General features: G+C 34.2%; 2 protein-coding genes across 10 annotated transcripts in view; one reads left to right on the top strand and one right to left on the bottom strand.

Moving 5' to 3' along the window:
* Positions 1–216: 216 nt before the first annotated feature.
* On the top strand, positions 217–1,889 carry LOC123015921 (epsilon-sarcoglycan). Of its 2 annotated transcripts, XM_044416000.1 has the most exons (5): positions 217–797; positions 854–1,031; positions 1,090–1,313; positions 1,370–1,432; positions 1,535–1,889. In XM_044416000.1, exons 1-5 carry the CDS (start codon positions 250–252, stop codon positions 1,767–1,769), a joined length of 1,248 nt encoding a protein of 415 aa, XP_044271935.1. In that variant the 5' UTR covers positions 217–249; the 3' UTR covers positions 1,770–1,889. The 2 variants fall into 2 exon arrangements, with proteins under 2 accessions (XP_044271935.1, XP_044271936.1); XM_044416001.1 differs by lacking the exon at positions 1,370–1,432.
* Positions 1,873–17,925, bottom strand: part of LOC123015920 (kinase D-interacting substrate of 220 kDa B) — a 20,701-nt gene continuing 4,648 nt past the window's right edge. For 4 of the 8 annotated variants that reach the window (XM_044415998.1, XM_044415993.1, XM_044415995.1 and 1 more), the window contains exons 2-17: positions 12,142–12,960; positions 10,325–10,805; positions 9,760–10,270; positions 9,210–9,705; positions 8,958–9,158; positions 8,873–8,887; positions 7,456–7,665; positions 6,994–7,403; positions 6,768–6,946; positions 6,454–6,713; positions 6,227–6,400; positions 6,046–6,175; positions 5,600–5,679; positions 3,579–3,741; positions 2,852–3,037; positions 1,873–2,785 (exon numbers count right to left, since the gene is read on the bottom strand). In XM_044415998.1, coding sequence (XP_044271933.1) covers positions 1,980–2,785; positions 2,852–3,037; positions 3,579–3,741; positions 5,600–5,679; positions 6,046–6,175; positions 6,227–6,400; positions 6,454–6,713; positions 6,768–6,946; positions 6,994–7,403; positions 7,456–7,665; positions 8,873–8,887; positions 8,958–9,158; positions 9,210–9,705; positions 9,760–10,270; positions 10,325–10,805; positions 12,142–12,939 — 5,100 coding nt within the window. In that variant the 5' untranslated portion in view covers positions 12,940–12,960 and the 3' untranslated portion in view covers positions 1,873–1,979. Of the gene's footprint in view, positions 2,786–2,851; positions 3,038–3,578; positions 3,742–5,599; positions 5,680–6,045; positions 6,176–6,226; positions 6,401–6,453; positions 6,714–6,767; positions 6,947–6,993; positions 7,404–7,455; positions 7,666–8,872; positions 8,888–8,957; positions 9,159–9,209; positions 9,706–9,759; positions 10,271–10,324; positions 10,806–12,141; positions 12,961–13,082; positions 13,222–13,242; positions 13,491–17,925 lie in introns of those variants that run through there. The other 4 variants (XM_044415991.1, XM_044415999.1, XM_044415996.1 and 1 more) reach the window with 4 other exon arrangements.

The following is a 17,925-nucleotide window of genomic DNA, read 5'->3' as shown; positions in this document are numbered from 1 at the left end:
CGAAAGTTGAGAAAGTCTAACTATACAAATTATAATCTTCTTAATATTGTAAATCGGAGGGAAAGCATACATATAAATAATGCGTTAATGCATTTTCAAACAAATTATTAAATTAATTTTTATATTATTTAACAAAAAGTGCTCCTTCAAATCACAGAATTTCCCGCACTTTACTTCCACAGAGGGCGCCACTAACCAAAATTTAAAAATAAATCCACTCAACTATTGATTTCTCATTCACTTCCGAAAATGCTTCTATTTTCCTTAATTTTTACATTTGTAAGTGCCATTTCAGCAAAAGACGAAAATGTTTTAATGACCGAAGTGTTCGAAATCATTGTAAACCCCCCCATGTTCAACTGGACATACGAGGGCAAAGCTGATCAATTTGTTTATCAACCATCGCTCCTAAACGCCCCTGATTTACCCTCATGGATAAACTACGTCTTCAGTCCACTACACCACTGTGGATACTTATTTGGGGTACCCCCGAGCCAAAACAACGCAAATATTCAGTTGGAAGTCATTGCTTTGAATCGCAAAACGTACGAAACCAGACATGAACATATCAATATACATGTCTCAGAAAAATTAAATCCTGCGAAATATGAAGTGCATATGAAAATTGATAATTTGAACGTTGATAATATGTTTGAAGTAGAAAGGATGGACAGCTTGAAGGATATTTATAGGAAGGTGTTGTGGAAAGACAGTGAAAATGACCTCTATGTCACTTTTCTTTCGTCTGCGATTAAATTAGGGGCAAGGAAACCTTTGAACCCCACCGAGGGCGAAGGGTACATTTAAATCAAATAAAATTGAACACATGTAAATAATAAAAAATAATTTTTAGAGTTGTTTTAAGATTAGGAAGCCAATCACCATTTTCGCCTGAATTAACAGAACTTCAGGAGGAAGTCAGACCTCTGTGGAAGGCGTCTTACCCATGCCCTCGCGATTTTAAAAGAACTAAAGTAGAAAGACTGTTTCGAAATTCGGGATTTCACATGGACTGGTGTTCCTTTAGACTCGTACGCATATCATGCAAAAATAGCCAAGTCGCAAACCATTTCAAAATTAATTTTTCAGATCGATGACAATAACTCAGCGCTTCATCAAAGCGTAGCCAAAGAAAAACTGCTAAATTCAGTCGAAAACGCGTACGAGGACCGCTGGGAGACAGTCTTGAAAAGTGAGGTGCCGCAAAGAAGTTATCTTCATGAATTTTTATTCACAATTTTGGTACCCATGTTCGTCATGATTTTCCTCGCTTTGGTACTTTCCCTAATTCTGTGCTTCCATCACGAGGGGATGTAAGTATTTTTCATCATTCACGTTTCAAAATACACAAAAATCACACGAATTACAGAAAAGACACCGAGAGCGAAGTTTTTTTCTATAACTTGTTTCACATTTGTGATGATTATTACAGGTAACTGTTTTGGCTTTAATCATGCGTGAAGGGTGGTTTGACTAATTTGTTTCCCGAGTTGGCAAGTGAGATGTGTGTCAATGACCTATTGTGTTTTGACAGATCGAAACGTATGGAAGACACGCCCCCCGACGAACTCAACCAATACGCGACGATCCATCGCGCCACCCAATCATTGCGAAGCTTGTCAAACAATCGCGAAATGACCCTATCACCTGACCCTATTCTACTGTCAAGAAGTCACACTAATAGCCCCACGTCGACTATAAACCGAGGAGTGCACTGCCGGCCCAACCCTCCACCCTACGTACGGCCAAAATACAAACCAGAGTTGTGACAAGAGAAAGAAAGGACTTGGTATTGTTAAACAGAGGGCGCTCTACTTAATTTGGTAGCCAAGTTGATGTATAGTTCTAGATTTTAGACTAGAAAACAAACAATAAATGTAACAGATTTATTGGGGAAGTCTAATTAACAATCACAAAATATAAATAGACCTCTATTGCTCTATTCGAAATAAATACTGTTTAAAAATAAAGAAAGGTGTTCACCCTTCTCTACTGGGATCACAATAACAATCGGCAAGATTTTCCTCGGAATCTAAAGCGTTTTGCCGTGACAGATGTCCAGAACTTTGTGAATTCTTACTACGTAGACTAATATTACTGCAGGAGCTGATCATTCCTGAAACTGAAGTACATTCGGACATGGTCCGCGTTAGTGTGACTTTAGGGGACAAGCTATTCCCCCCACTACTACTCCCACCAACATTACTTAAGTAATTGTCATGGAATGAGAGAACGGGGCTCACATCAGTCGTATCTGTTAAATTTTGTTCACTTCGCGTCTGCCGATGTTTAATTTCAGGTGACAGACTTTTCTGTGAGATGGGAGACAGAGGAAAACTATTCGAGTTTGAGGATTTCATTTCGGAGCTTTGACCCGACTTTGACGGCGTTGATACTTCAGACACGAGGGGAGTGCTCTCATTATCGCTCGCATTTTCATTCAATTCGGGGCTCGAGTGAAGTAACTTTTCTTTCAAACGATGAAGCTTTTCGAAATTTTTATCACTCTTCTTCTTTTGACAGTCTATAGACTTGGATCGGTTTCGCATGACGGGTTTTTGTGACTTGTCACTTTTGACCAATTGGAGCGAGTTTGGCCGCACGTTGAACTCCTGGAGGAGGGGAGTTTTGGTGTCTGATTGGTTGAAAACCACGCTTATGTGGGAGGGGTCACCACAGTCGGTTTTGATGACCACGTGACGACCCTTTTTCGGCGCGTCTTCACAATGGTGGCTCGATTTTAAATTCGAGAGTTTGATACCGTTTGAGAACCGGCGTTCTGTAACTAGAAATACAGCCGGTCACGTGACGTATTTGACATTTGAGTGAGGTAAGTAAGGTTTGGGCTTACCGGGTGAAGGTGGCTGCGAACTACACCTCGAACTGTGTTCGCTTAGGCTCTCCGAATTGCCTCCTATTGAAATACTTATAGGTTGCCAGTGCATGTGACCTATTGGCGAGGATTGTAACAAAACAAACTCAGTCTCACCTACGCCGCTCGAGCTGTTCGTACGAGAACGGTAACCTCGAGGAAAATCTAAACAAAAGAAGCGACTAAGCACGGTGTTAACGCCACACAAGCCGTGTTACAAGTGCAAAGTTAGACACAACCGCCACCAGCAATATACACAGCTATTGAATTCACAACAAATATGTACAACACACGAAAAGAAACAAAACACATGCACGGTAATAAAATACTTTATTGTGGTAATTAATCACAATCTACAAAATAAATAAATAGTGCTAGAGGTAGATACAAAAGATGGTACAGGTTAGCATACATGCAACCGTGAATTCAATAACTGCATATAAAAGAAATATATAATTTTCCAAGACTAGAATTGGAAGAAATCGGTGAAAAACTTAATAATAAAACGTAATATGGCCCTTAAAATAATACTGCTGATTTATTGCTTTGCGTAATTTTTAATCTCGTTTGATTCCCCCACCACTAGCGGAAGCCTCATTGTTAGTTTTCTTTTTAAGTGGTGCCCCATCGTGCTTCATTACGCTTTCGTCATAACTGACTTTCTTTATTTTTTCTGTGCTTCGTTTACGTGCAACGTGAGATTCACCTTGATTCGAGTCGGGACTAGGAGGAATCACCGATGTTTGGGGAACGTCGGGTTCGATTGTTATTTTTGTTTCTTTCTCTTCGGTTTCTTCAAGGACGTCTTCGCATGCTTCCTCGTTCAACGTCTGGAGGGCACCACAAATCATCTGCTCTTCGAGAGTCACCTAAAATAAACATTATCAATCAAATAAAATATAAAATCGAAAAAAGCTAAGCTCACCTGGTACTACACAACACGAAAGCAAATCACAAAAATTTCATTTATTAAAAATCTAGTAACATAATTTTTACAGCGATAACTTGGACTTTTTGAAACATAAAAATTACCAAAAATATAGTCAAAGAAAATAAATTTTGTATATTATATGTTTGAATCACTTGTAAACTTTTTTGTCAAGAAATTATGCGAAAACACTATCTCATTCCATTTACGCAAGGCGACAAAAAAAAAGTCATGTCGTGACAACTTGACAAATTTTATATCATTTTTTTCGTCTCAGTGAGACAAATCAAATGCACACACTTTGATAAAATAATTTTTTTCTAATTTAAATGAATTTAAAATACTTTAACTTAACAGTTTTCGAAGAAGTTCGAAGTAAATCGAAATAATCTAAGAAAAACCCTACGAGAATTTTTTTTTTCATCATTACCATCTGTAGAGCATCTCTTTATTAGTTGTAATCCAAATTTTCAAACAAATATACCGAGTAATTTTCAAGATATGATTTTTTGAAGTTATGGTTTGCTAATCAAGCATTGCTCCATATGGGAGAAATGCATGTTAATCATACTTAAAATTGCATTTTTATAAAAGTATTTGTTTTAAAACTCTTCTTTTGCTTAAAAATGGTTAACTGCATCTTCTTTGTTCTAATTACAATTAACAAAAACTGTTTGTTTACTTAAAACAAATAAAGAGTACCTGCGTACTAATTAAAGCAAATAAAGAGTTTTTTTGTTGTAAAAATGACCACTGAGCATTAAGCAAAGAGGATCTAGAAGTTTAAGGCACGAGTCTTAAATATAAGGGGAAAACTTTTTCAAATGAAATCACTTTCCATTCAGATTTCGACTTGTTCACTTTCTTTTAGCTTTTTGAACTTTTTTTGAAAATGTTCTGGGCAAATGCTTTCTAATCACTTTCGAATGAGGAAATCGGCCTAGTAGTTATTGAGTAATGATTTTTTAAAGTTAAAGTATTTTAAATCCATTTAAATTAGAAAAAAATTATTTAGTTTAAAGTGTGTGGACTTTTTGAATTTTTTTTTAGTGCATTTGATTTGTCTTACTGAGACCAACAAAATGATATAAAATTTGTCAAGTTGTCACGACATGACTTTTTTTTGTCGCCTTGTGTTATCCGTGTAAATTATTATTGTAATATTTTTATTTATACATGTGTCCGGAAATACGTTAAAAAATTTTTGGGGGTGGTTCCCTGGGTCAAAATAAGAAAAAAGTTCTTATAGACCAATGTCCGGAACTGCTTCCTGAGGGAGCTTCCTGTAAAAGGCGGGCAAAAAAAACCTCCGCTTTTACAATTATCTCAGTAACTGGTGGATATAAGTTTTTGCATCCGGAGTAATTTTTTGCCGCTAAACCTATTGGTGACATCAAAAATAGTGGATCCTAATTAGGGGAGCCGGAGATACTAGGGTCAGATCTATTTAAGTCGTAAAACTTTACGTAGGAAGTTTTTTACTGGCTAATTTTCTTCAAATAATGTCTCTTGTGTTATTAATTAACGCACAGTTTTTGAGAAAAACGAGATTTGCATCAACCTTAATTCCAAAAAGCAACCAACGCAGTGATTTTTTTCATATAAGAGCGAATTATCGCTCTAACTCCCGTAGGAAGCATTGCCGGACATGGGTCCATAACTTTTTTTGTTATTTTGACCTAGGAAACCACCCCCTCAAATCTTACAACTCTTTTCCGAACACTTTATATAATCTTATTTAAAAAGTCCAATCTATCGCTGGAAAAACTATAAGAAAAAATAAAAGAAAAAGTAGTTACCTGTTTTTCCATTACGCTTTGTTTTCGTTGGTTTATTTCCTTACTGTCTTTTTCAGTCTGGCTGTTTTTAGTGACGCTAGCTGTAAATAATGAATTTTTAGTCTAAAAATTTGCAATTCTCATTAGAGTTTGATAATTCATATTATATTCATATCATATTATAGACTATAAATTGACTACAAAGCTACAAAGCAATGAAAAAGTCCAATCAGTTTTGTAAAATTAAAAAACATAAATATTGAAAAATTTAGTTCTTTAATAAAAAAAATAAAAATATAATGAACCTAAATATTTAATTCCAAACCTATGGCGATTTTTTCAGATATTAGAATACGAGCTTTATTTAGTATTATTTTTTATCTTGAGACGCCCTCTGTGTCATTTATCAGATATTACGAGTATTTAACAAAAATTGTAAAAACTTAAAGCAAAATTCAAATACTTACTTTTACGCTCGGGCTTAGGTACTCGCTTAGTCGTCTCGTCGTGCCTGAAAACATTACTGACTTCATGCTCTCGCAAGGAAATTAACAACACTTTGAACATTTCCCAATCTCCAAACGACATATTCAACAACTGGAAGAAAAAAAACTCTCACAAAAAATTACAAAAACTCCATTTTTATACCTTTTTCAACTCATCTAAATCACAATGAAGCAAAACCTTTCCACTAATATTGTGCTGTTTAATCACTTTACAATAATCAGGAACTGCGGCCGAATCCAAATCTTCCATTACACCTAACAATTTGCACACTCCATCCACACTTAGCGTTGATAACCGTTTTTCAAAAACCTCCGGCTAAAAAATTAGTTTATTAATTAATTGGAATTAATTACTCGGAAGTGATTTACAGCAAGTGTTGTCACTGGGGCTAGTGGTATCATTTGCGGGTTGGTAACTTGCACTGGTTCATAGGAGGGCCACCCAATAAGCCCCGTTGGTTGTTGGTACATCGTGGGTTTGGAAGATGGGCGATTGCGTCGGGTTAGGCCTGGTCGAGATGACACCCATTCTGGGTTCGCTGGATTCGACCATGACATTGTTGGAAGCACAGATAAGTTACGTGGGGTTGTCATCAATAACCCATCATCATCCAAAGATTGAGTTTCTTCTAAAACAATTACAAAAAAATAACACGATACATTCATGTAATTTCTTAAAATACCTTTAATTACTTTCTTTAAATAGGGGTCTAGATTAATAGTAAACGGCAGAAATATTTTCAAATCACTAACCAACAAGCTTGAGCGATGAAAAGTAAGAAAAATATCAAACTTCTTCTCGTCTCTGTCGAGCTCGAGGAGAGGTTCGGTGTCTTTAACAGTTGGAATGTGGGGTCGAATTCTACAACGAATAAATTATCACTAATCACGACATTGATAAATCCTTACTTATCAAAAATTGACTTAAGTGAAGTATTGTCATCTAAACCATCCTCATACAACTCATAATGATAAATAATCCAAGACGTCCTAAAGGGCCATTGTTCGGTTATATTAATCCAGGACGCCAACCTGTACCAATTAAAATCAATCTGAAACGCTTTCAACAACCTTCCAGTGATATAAACAACGTTCATAAGCCTCCTCATCGACCTTGGATTAACATCACTGAAATAATCATCAGTGAGCAGCATCTTAGTCAAGTCTTGTGCCCCTCCAATTTTGTTCAAATTCGACCCGATTGAACTCGCAACCGATTCGGAAAGTTTAAGTTTGCGTGAATTTTTCCGACCTGGCGGTTTTAATTTCTCTTGACTTGACATTATGGCACTCTCGCTTGATAATCGGCGACTCGACGACTAAAATTCAATATTGATTTCTATTTTTTTTTAATATGAAAAAACGACATACAGAACGCGCCAAGAAATTACTAAGACTTTCCTCATTTTCGGTCCAAGCACCCGTTTGCTTCCTATGCGCCTGCGCAGTCTGCTGAGCCACTTTGACTTTACGCAGCCCCGAATTTTGCAAGTAAAAGGGTAGGTGCACCATGTTGCTTAAGTAATTGTGGCCGCCGATGTTGTTTTCGCTAAACAATCGCCTTGTGTTCATTTCAACAGCCTGGAATTACCCACATGATAACATATTTTTACAAAAAAAGTAAAATTGGGCTCTTATTACCACAACATTGTTTTCGTAGCGTCATAAAGCCTTCTCTAAACTACATTTTAAAGATACATACATAAAGAGTGTCTTATTAGTATAGGTAGTACTTTTCTTTACTTCTTATGTATTTAAAAAAATCATAGTCTGGGACATAAATGATATAATTTTATTATTTTATAAAATGGCGTCATTTTGCAAAATGTATTTTAAGCCTACAATATTTAAGACTGTTATTCAAGGTGTTTCAAAATGCAAAATGTGTTGTATTTTTTTTAATAGAATGTCGTCTATAGTGTGAACAAAAAGTGTTGGGGCAAGCGTTTTGTGTTTAAACTATTTCTTTTTTGAAGAAACTAATAAACGTATGATTCAAATTAAAATATACAAAATGACCTCTAATTAATACTAATAAAATATTAGTAATTAAATTAGTAATTATATAATTAGTAATTATTTAGTAGGGGGACAAAAATTTTGCCAATAAAAGCTACAAATAACATTAAACAGAGTTACAATTTAGGATACAGCTTCCTTGTTTCCTCTTTTAATAGCCTATAGCAAAAAAAACTTGGAAAATTATTCTTCCAACAGAAATAAATAGAGTGAAAGTGCAAACTTTAAACCCCCATAACTTCGAAATTTTTATAGATAAAATTTTTTTAACATTTTTTCCATGTTCCTGGTATCTTACCTTTTTCTTTTTCTCTGGGGCGCGAGTTCTGGCGCAACCTGTATAGACGCTCCCATAAGTAATAAGCCTAAAAACACTTCAGGCCCCAAGTTTTTTTCAAATAAAAATACAATCACTATATTTCATTAATTAAAACTAAATATTTTCATATTCACTTTATCTTTGATCTTGAAAAATATTTTTGGTTACTTAAAAAAAATTTTTCGGCTCATTATTACTCGTGTGACGTCTGTAAGTGTCAAAAAAAACTTTATTATTTAAAAATGATTAGGTACACATTTGATATCAAAAAACGCTTAATTCCACACTTTTTGTTCACTCTGTATGTTATAATGTTTTAGTTTATTTTAGATAAGAGCTCAATTTTACTATTTTAAAAAGTAGAGAAAGGTTAAAGCACAACACGACTAGACATTGACAGAGGTTAGGTGAGAATAAAAAACAAAGACCGGACCCATTTTTTAAACTGACCTGTTCCCAAGCCACCTGTTTGAATATAAACAAAAGCATTAAAAAGAAATTTCGCAAAATCATGTCAAAATTTCAAGCTACTTACCTTTGCTATAACATGAGGATCTATTGCTAATATCACAATGAACGGGCTAGTGGCGTCTGAGAATAACATATGAACGGTGTCTAAAATTAACAAGACTTTGTCTTGTTCACAACTATCCAAACCATCGACGACTATAACTAAACGAGTCTGTTGTGAACTCAAACTGTCCAAACATTTCACCATATCTTTCATTAAATTCACCTAAACAAAATTTGTTATTTCGACAAGTTAAATCCAAGTGTGTATTACTACCTCTTGTCTTAGAGCTTGTAAAAAGCCCTCCGACTTAAGCGTCTCGAGTCTGGCTATGGTTCGTTGCAGATGGCGTCGTTGCGAAAATAATACAGACTTAAATAATTTGCTCCAAGTGTAGACATTTGCGACTACAGCGACACCCAAAAGAAGTGCATCGGTGAGTAAAACAATCTGAAGAGTAAAACGGACCATTTCGTGTGAGTTATTATCATCAGAATTGACGTGGACTAAGTACACAGTCAAGGCACAAGTTCCGACTAATACACAGAGAAAAATTATCTCAAAAAGGGCAACATATGGGACGCAACACACTTTGCGTAGTTTCCAAGTCGATGATGATTTCACTGGTTTTGGCTTAAAAGCTCGGTATAGTCGAGTGGCTAACGCCCCGTAATCATTTTCTATAGCGTCGTACAAAGATCCAATCATTTGGACGACTGAGTTTTCACCACCGGCCGTACTACTTACTCGAGTTTGGTCAGTGAAATAAAATCTGAAAGTTTTCTCGAGTTGTAACAAACTTTAGAGTTGTTTAAAAGTGTCTCACCTGATGGGATTGGCGGAAACTCCATCATAGGGCACCGCTCCTGGTGGATTACAAAACAAAACTTGCAAAATCAGTTTGATGTTATTCAATTTCCGGGTCAGTTTCACGTTGAAATTGTAGGGCCAATCCCAGTCGTATCTTTTATTAGCAAACCAGACCAAAGCGAGGAAAATGTAAGAAATTAAAAGAAAAGCCACTGCTGTTGACAGCCCAATGATCCAGTTTTGGACCGTAAGTCCGACTATAGTGCCCACAATCAGCGAAAAATGCAACAAAACCAGAAACATGAGACTTGTAAATTGAAACACTGGGTCCACCCATTCTCGTGCAAAATTCTTCATTTCTTCTCTCAATTTATTAAGAAGGAACGATTTACCACTACCCCATTTCGCATAAAGCCCTACGGTAATCGGCATCGAGAGTGAAGGCTCACTTAAAATATCAGCAAGTGCGCTACTATACAAATCATAACCTAACATATTTTCATTGTCTTCGTTGGTGTTCAACCGCCCTGAAACATCATTTCGTGTTGGAAATCTAATTTGGAATTCTTTACACAACTTACTTGCACCAAAAATCTGCCCGAGGATTGTTTTCTGGTGGTTAATATCGATATTGTATGGGGTTTCCCCGGCCCGATTCGGCCGGTAAAGCAGTTGACTATGTTTCGGGTTACGTAATAAAATTTCAACAATTCCTTTCGAACGCGCTCTCATCGCGATATGTAAAGCCGTATCGCCTTTTTTGTCAGCAGCCGAGACTTTTGCTTTTTTGTCGAGTAGTAATTGAACGATTTCGGCGTTACGAGAACGTACAGCTTTCAAAAGTGGAGTGTCGCCATCTTTGGTTGCGATTTCGAGGTCGGGATTTGCGCTTAAAAGGAGTTTGACGATAGCAATGTTGCCTTTTTCGACCGCCATGTAAATTGCCGTTTTTTGATCTTTGCCGGCGATGTCCACGTCGGCGTATTTTTTCAGCAGGGATTCGACGCAGGAGCGATGGCCGCCTTTGACGGCGTGGATTAGGTTGGTATCGCCGAAACGGTCCTGTAAAGCACCGAATTAGTCAAAAAATTGTATATAAAGAACGCGTTTCGTAAGGCAAGTTTTGTGGAACGACTTTAGGTTTATGAAACGAGCAGCAAAGTGCGAGTTTTATAAAGAACAAGTTTCCACAAATTACTTATAAAACAAGTTTTTGTGCTATTTTTTCTATTTTGCGCGTTTTACGTACATCAAAGTTAATTTTTCAAAATTTAGTAACGTTTGCTCTAATAAGGTTGTGGTTGGTAATAAATGTCAAATGAAAGTTTGAGTTCCGAAGTGTCAAGTCTCAAGTATTTTTCACAATTTTGTTGAATTAACAATGAATACTACAAATACTTGATGCATACCACCTGAAAAAAGAGAAGTCGCTCAAAACGCCACTGAAAATCACCATTGCCAACCTCTAGAAAGTAAATTGTACTAGTCTATTTCAGCACTCGAATCGGTGGTGAAATAGCTCACTAAAGCATTGGTATACGAAATAAGGTTTCTTTCAGACGCAAAATATATTTTTTTTAACTGGTTAGTGTTGTTTTGCTTTAATATAAAAAACATTGTGAGTAAGCTTGATTGAAAAATCCTTTTTTTGATTTCTTGATTTATGTATAAACTAGGGAACATAACTATATCCCGTTCCCCCCTCCCCACATTTTCATAAAATTTACTTATTTCAACTTCAAGAAACACGTAAAAACCATAATGTGGTAATTTTAAAGAAAATGAAAGCTTATTTGTAAAAATATTTATTCATTGGAAAAAATTTTTTTTAGTGCAATCCAAGGGGCCGTTAATTAAAAAAAATGTACTTATACAACTAATTCTAATTCCAAAAAAATTCCAGGAATTCTAGAAAAATTCCTGTAACTTAGAAATGCAATTTCGATGAAATTACGAAAATTTACAATGTTAACGGTCCCTCGGTGCAATCTATTCTCTACAGGGTGTTAAAAAAAAGATTGTACAATATTTATTTAAGAAGGTTATAATATAAGCCAAAATAAACAAAAAGTTTATTTTGGCAAAGTAATGGTTTCGGAGATACTATTATCTTCTTACAATCTTTTTTAACCCTGTATATACTATAGATTTAAATTGGCAAAACCAAAACATTTTTATAAAGTACATTAACTTGGTTAGTAATACTTTATTACTCTATTTCTCAATCAATCAAAATCCTCAATACTTTTATTTTAAATCAAATTTTTGTTCTATTTTTTGTTTAACCACCGTAAACGCGTTGTATATCTTTCTTTTACCTCTCAATTAAACCAGATTTGAATTTTTTGCAGATATTACCAACCTCAAACCCAGTTTAAAAAATAAAAAATTAACTAACTTGTATATTGATGTAAGCCCCGGCGGCGATTAGAGCTGTGACAATCTCATTATTGCCTTCTTTACAAGCGATCGTGAGTGCACTGCATCCATCTTTATCTAACGCATTAACGTTCGGTTTATACTCCAGGAGAAGGTTCACAACATCGACAAAATTCCCTTGAGTCGCCATCAGTAAAGCCGTCCACGAGTACATCCCGGCCGTATCCACATTCGCCCCCGCTCTCAACAACATTGCCACTATCTCAGTGTAGCCCTTCCTCGAGGCCCACACCAAGGCCGTCGTCCCATACTTATCCCCCACATTCACTTTGGCCCCGTGACTGATCAAAGCCGCGGTGATCTCCGTGTAGCCCCGACCTGCGGCCCACAATAGCGAAGAGATGTGGTAATTCCCGTGGGCATTCACCTCAGCCCCCTTTTCGAGGAGGAGGTTCACCACGTCGGTGCGCCCTTTGTACGTGGCCCACATCAGAGACGTCCAATTGCCCATGTCTCGGTGCTCAATGTTGGCGTTATGTTCGAGGAGTTGTAGGACGATATCCGCGTGCCCTTCTTTGGAGGCACACAGAAGGGCCGTCCACGAGTCGCAATCTTCGGCGTTGGCGTCGGCGCCATAGGCCAAGAGTTCGCGGACGAAGGCCGAACGGCCCTTCGTCGCGGCGAGCATAAGGGCCGTAGTGCCATTCTCGTCGCGGTCGTCGACCTGGACTTGCTTGTTCTCAAGGAGGTTTTTGAGGCCTTGGAGGTTGTCGTCGTTGATGAATCCTGACAGAGTCCGGAAACACAAAGACACCATCGACTCACTGCGGTGCAGCGTCTGTCAAACAAAAAATCAAATCAAATCAAAAAATCTCTCACTAATTGTACCTCCATCTTGTTATAAGTAGTTTTATTAGTGTCAAAAAACGCACAATTAGCAAAATTAATGCAGCAACAAACCTTTTGTTAATACACCTCAGTCACGGTACGAAAATAATCCGTCTTTTGGCTTAATCTTTATAGCGGAATTGTGTTTGTAAATTTAGAATGATCATAAAACAAAGCGTTATTTCGGGGGCTATAACGGAGTTAATTTATCGAACATCATGCATTAACTAACGGTATGTGAATGTCGCCTGATTCCAAGTCCAAAGCTGAATTTTTTGTTACTTTGGTCGCCTTCGGGTGTTGTGAGGGTGAAAGTTGGTAAATGCAATTGACTTAAAGAACCTCTCCAGTTTGTTTCCGGAATATGAAGAGTTAGAAATGATGGACGTCGACGAGAGGATTCGACAGCTGGGTGAGCACCGGCGATACTATGACGCTGTTTGGGGGCACTATTCGAGGGGCCCGACATTGTGAAGGGGGCTAACAGAAAATGTAAGTAATATTTGTACAGTGACAAAACAAAAAAGACATCAACATTTTTTGCTCTAAAAGGAATGTTCGAAATATTGGAACAAGTAAGAAGTCCAAGACCGTAAAAAGTGAAAAAACAGTCATGAAAAAAAAACATTATGCCTATATTTTTCCAAACTCCACAAAACAAGAGTTTTTTTCAATATTTTTAACATTGCAGAAATTATAATTTTCTCATTTACATTACTAATAACAAAAAATTGCAGTCACTTTTTATTACTAATTTATTACAGAAAAAATAAAGTAGTTTTTCCGAAATATAGAATTTAAAATACTTAAAAAAATAAAAAACCTAAAGTAGCCCCCTGTAGCTAAAATATTTCTTTAAAATTACACAATCAATCCTTTATTTTATAACATTAATTCGTTACGGTTTAGTTAGAACCAAAATAATGAAACCTGTCATAAAAATAACAAATAGGCTACCCACAAAGCCCAGAAAATCAAACTTAAAAAGTGCTTATTAAAGATTTATGCATATGATTACATTTACTCGACGAGATGAAAGATTATAATATATTAAAAAACAAAATAATAAAAAATACCATAGTGATAACAAAATTCAAGATTCCGAATTCAACAAAATAATAATAATTTTATGCACTAACATAATATTTAATAAACTATTCTTAGAGTTCAACAGAGGGAATCAAATTATACAAATATACAGTTATACACAATTACGGCATTTTTGATGTTGTTATACGAGTAGTACATATTTTGATTCTTCCTGTACACTCGTTATAATAATTGTATTACTAAAATGGATAGTACGCGTATTTTTGAGTAATAAATTAGAATTATCACAGAAGAACAAACAATATAAATTATAAAATTATTTATCACAAACCATTTACCATTTACCGACAAAATAAAATCAATTTTGTGGTTTTGCACATCAAAAAATAAATCTAAAAACATTTTTAGAAACAGAAAAGTATACCCAAATTAATAAGAAACAATACAAAAATTAAAGATTAATTAAAAATGATTACGACTCATTTTGAAAGTACAAAAAGTACTAATTCGTTATTGACACTTCACATTTCTAGATGTTCTATTAAGATAGAGACTTCGGACAGCCTATTATCAATACCAATTACTGATTAAGGACAGTTAAAAATTACAAATTTCAATTTGTTTCGTTATTTGTAAAAATTTATCAACAGAAATGAGGGAAACTCTGTTGACACAATAAACTCAAAATTGGTATTTTGACGTCAAATCGATGTCTTAATACAGATCTCATCACAATTTTCAATATTTGCAGCAAAATAGTGACTGAGATTATTTGAAAAATGAATTCCTCCAATAAGGAGAAGATTTCACAAAAACAACAGCTGATAAAGGACACTTAGATAATGTTATTGTTCCTATGACTTTGCAGAAATCTTTATAAATCAAATAGTAAAGCAATTTTTTCCTTCTTCGAAAAAGTGAACCAATTTCGGAATAAAATCACTTGCGAAATAATTGTAAACACAAATTGAAGTTATTTTAATCTTCTCAAAGAAATGCAAAAATCCAAAATATTTTTACAAAACTACTCACATATACATAATGCTGAAAGCCTCGTCGCTTCATGATGTGAAAAAAATCATCACTGCAGAATGAAAATCAAAATCACTACTGTAAAGATCCCATCAAAATCAAGTACTTATTGTGAAAAAGATAATATCAGATTATATTGTTAATGTGGTCATACACTTATTTAACATATAAATGAACTTAAATTATTTTCGATTTTTGATAAAGGCGCATTATCGTGTTGTCAACTGAAGGAAAAGTAAGCCCAAAAATTGGAAAAAATCTCTTCGGTACTTCAATGATAAATAAACTAAAACGCGATAAAAAAGAAAATCAGAATATTGATAAAAAATGTAAACGATGAAAAAATACCTTATAACAGTCGCGATCTACATCTGAACTTTTTTTGAAAAAAGGAACAATACTAATGCGGACAGGTATGCGTTTTTGCATTGTAACTGGACAAAGCAGGAAATTCGTGGATTATTATAAGCGTGATTTTATTCAAATTTTGGTTACATAGTAATTCACAGATTAGTGATAAAATTACAAATAAATCACATGAAATGCCGGTTGTACGGCATAAAATATATTCTTCCTGTGTTAACTTAAGTCAAATAGATGAAGGTCACTGAAAAGTCCGAGACATTACTTGCATCTTTAAAGTAGTTATTACTCTGTTCTTAGTTGTGTAAAGTTCTTAAAAAACAGAAGTAGTTTAAATTGGAAGAATAACCATGACTACTGGACTTAGTAAAAGGTACAATTATTTCAATAATTTTAGTAAATTGGTTAAATACCTAGAAAATGTAACCATTTATCAAGTAAAAACAAAAATTCGTTCACCAGTTTATTGCTTTTATTAAACTTGTATTTACCAGGTCTCCACATATTGGCAAAACTGTAATAAACTTACATGTACGTAAATTTTCCATCGGAAAACAATAGAAAAATCGTTATCGAAAATTGTAATAGAACGTAGTAAAAGGTTAATTTTCTAAACAATGCAATAAATATTCAATAAAAAAATTATAACGTGGAAAATATAATTATATGGTGTTGTTCTAAGACGGAAAATTATCAATATTAAACTTTCAGTGTGTACTACACAAAAATAATTATTCACAAAACTAAAAATAACTGGTTCACCTTTCCAGTACTTAGTCTCAAACAAAAATTACAAAATGGTCCCCTCCAAACCATGATTTTCACGTTAATTAAACATTATCTACCAAAAAGTTTAAAAAAAATTGCAAAAGTCACTTTTAATTATTGATAAAATCATTTTAACACAAAAATAATTTACGTAAAACTGTAATTTAAATACACTCTACATTTTTTCTAACAAACCTATTACAGGGTTTATTAAGTGTTACCACATTTATATTGTTATCAAGCACTCCATAGATAATTTTGCGCAAGAATATTGCAAACTCTAGATCTTCCTTATGGGAAATGTAACAAATTGCAAAAAGTTTCACAAAATTGTGATTTTTCAAAAAAAAAACAATAGGATGTGGATATTTGTCTTTGTGGATAGAGAAAAAAAAATTAATCGACGGCTCAGATAACCTATGAAGATTTTATCCATTGTATTAACCAAAAATTAACCGAAGACTAAAAAATTAATGCTCGAAATACAAAACGGATTAAATCGTATAAAGTGATTAGAATCGGTGATCAATTTTTTTTATTCCTGATTTTAAGGATCAAAAGAATTAATTGGTAGTAAATAATAATAAGTAGAATAGATTTCGTGGGATATAGATATTGAAAAGAAAATGCCTTTTCGTGGAATGTTTTCTAAAAAAAGTACCAAAACTTAATTAATACAGTATGTACTGTAAATATTTGTAGCTTAATTAAATTAACTATTAAAAGAGAATGAAATTTGTTGCTTCGTTTGCCTTGTATAATTATGCTGTCACCAAAGACACAATCTACGATTAATATGTCAGTCAGCAGGCAATGATAACAAAATACTAATTTTTCTGTAATTTTGTGTGAAATTGAACTTCACACATCGAAATTAATACTCAATACTATTTTTTATTAATTAAAGTGAGATACCAGAAACATAAAAAATCTATAAAAGTTTCGAATTTATAGGAGTTTAAATTTTGTACTTTGACTATTTATTTCTGTTTTAAAAATAATTTTTCAGTTTTTTTTGCTACCTGTACTAATTTATTTTGAAAAAACATACGTATGTATAAGGATATCAGTAACAACAAATAGACATGAAAAATGTCAAATGTCAAAAAATATATGTCAAAAGATGGAAAATCTTCCTGGTATCTCACCTTACTTGAAATTTTTCTCTGGGGCGCGAGTTCTGAAACAGTCTGTAGGTGCAAAACGACATATTCTCGCATATTTTCGGACACTTAAGTAATATGAAAATAAATAACAATACATGAAAACGGTGGAATATGAATGTTACTTAAAAAAATCTTATTTCTTCATAAAATAGTATAAACGTGAATTTGTCATATAATTATGTAAATTCTGTTATTCTATATCATCTTACTGTGTATAAGTCTAGTATACTGATTTTCGTTTTCATATAGCTTAAACAAAAAATACTCACCATAAATAAAAAGTTTGTATAGTTGTTTGAAAATTAAATACAAATGTCTCAAAAGTAAAGTTTAAATGTTAGCTTAATTAACAATAAATAATAATACTGTCTCTACTAAGCCAAAAGTAAATTATGAAAATAAACATTTGTAAACTTTATTGCCAACATTTATTGCAGTTATAATTACAAATTTTACTATTATTTGCCACAGATTAAATTATAAGAAATAAATAAAATGTCAGTGTGAGTATTTAAATTTGGAAACATTACATTTCT

Source organism: Tribolium madens, unplaced genomic scaffold (assembly GCF_015345945.1).
Source record: "Tribolium madens isolate multiple individuals breed KSU strain unplaced genomic scaffold, Tmad_KSU_1.1 Scaffold_19;HRSCAF=116;Tcas5.2_LG9, whole genome shotgun sequence".
NCBI classification, from domain to species: Eukaryota; Metazoa; Arthropoda; class Insecta; order Coleoptera; family Tenebrionidae; genus Tribolium; species Tribolium madens.
This window is presented reverse-complemented; position numbering and strand designations above follow the sequence as displayed.

What these genes read in the sequence shown, in the direction of transcription:
- LOC123015921 (XM_044416000.1), top strand. Translation starts at nt 250, where the DNA reads ATGCTTCTATTTTCCTTAATTTTTACATTTGTAAGTGCCATTTCAGCA. An exon ending in TGCTTCCATCACGAGGGGAT is followed by an intron (nt 1,314 to 1,369) that starts GTAAGTATTTTT and finishes CACGAATTACAG; the next exon opens with AAAAGACACCGAGAGCGAAG. An exon ending in ATTTGTGATGATTATTACAG is followed by an intron (nt 1,433 to 1,534) that starts GTAACTGTTTTG and finishes GTGTTTTGACAG; the next exon opens with ATCGAAACGTATGGAAGACA.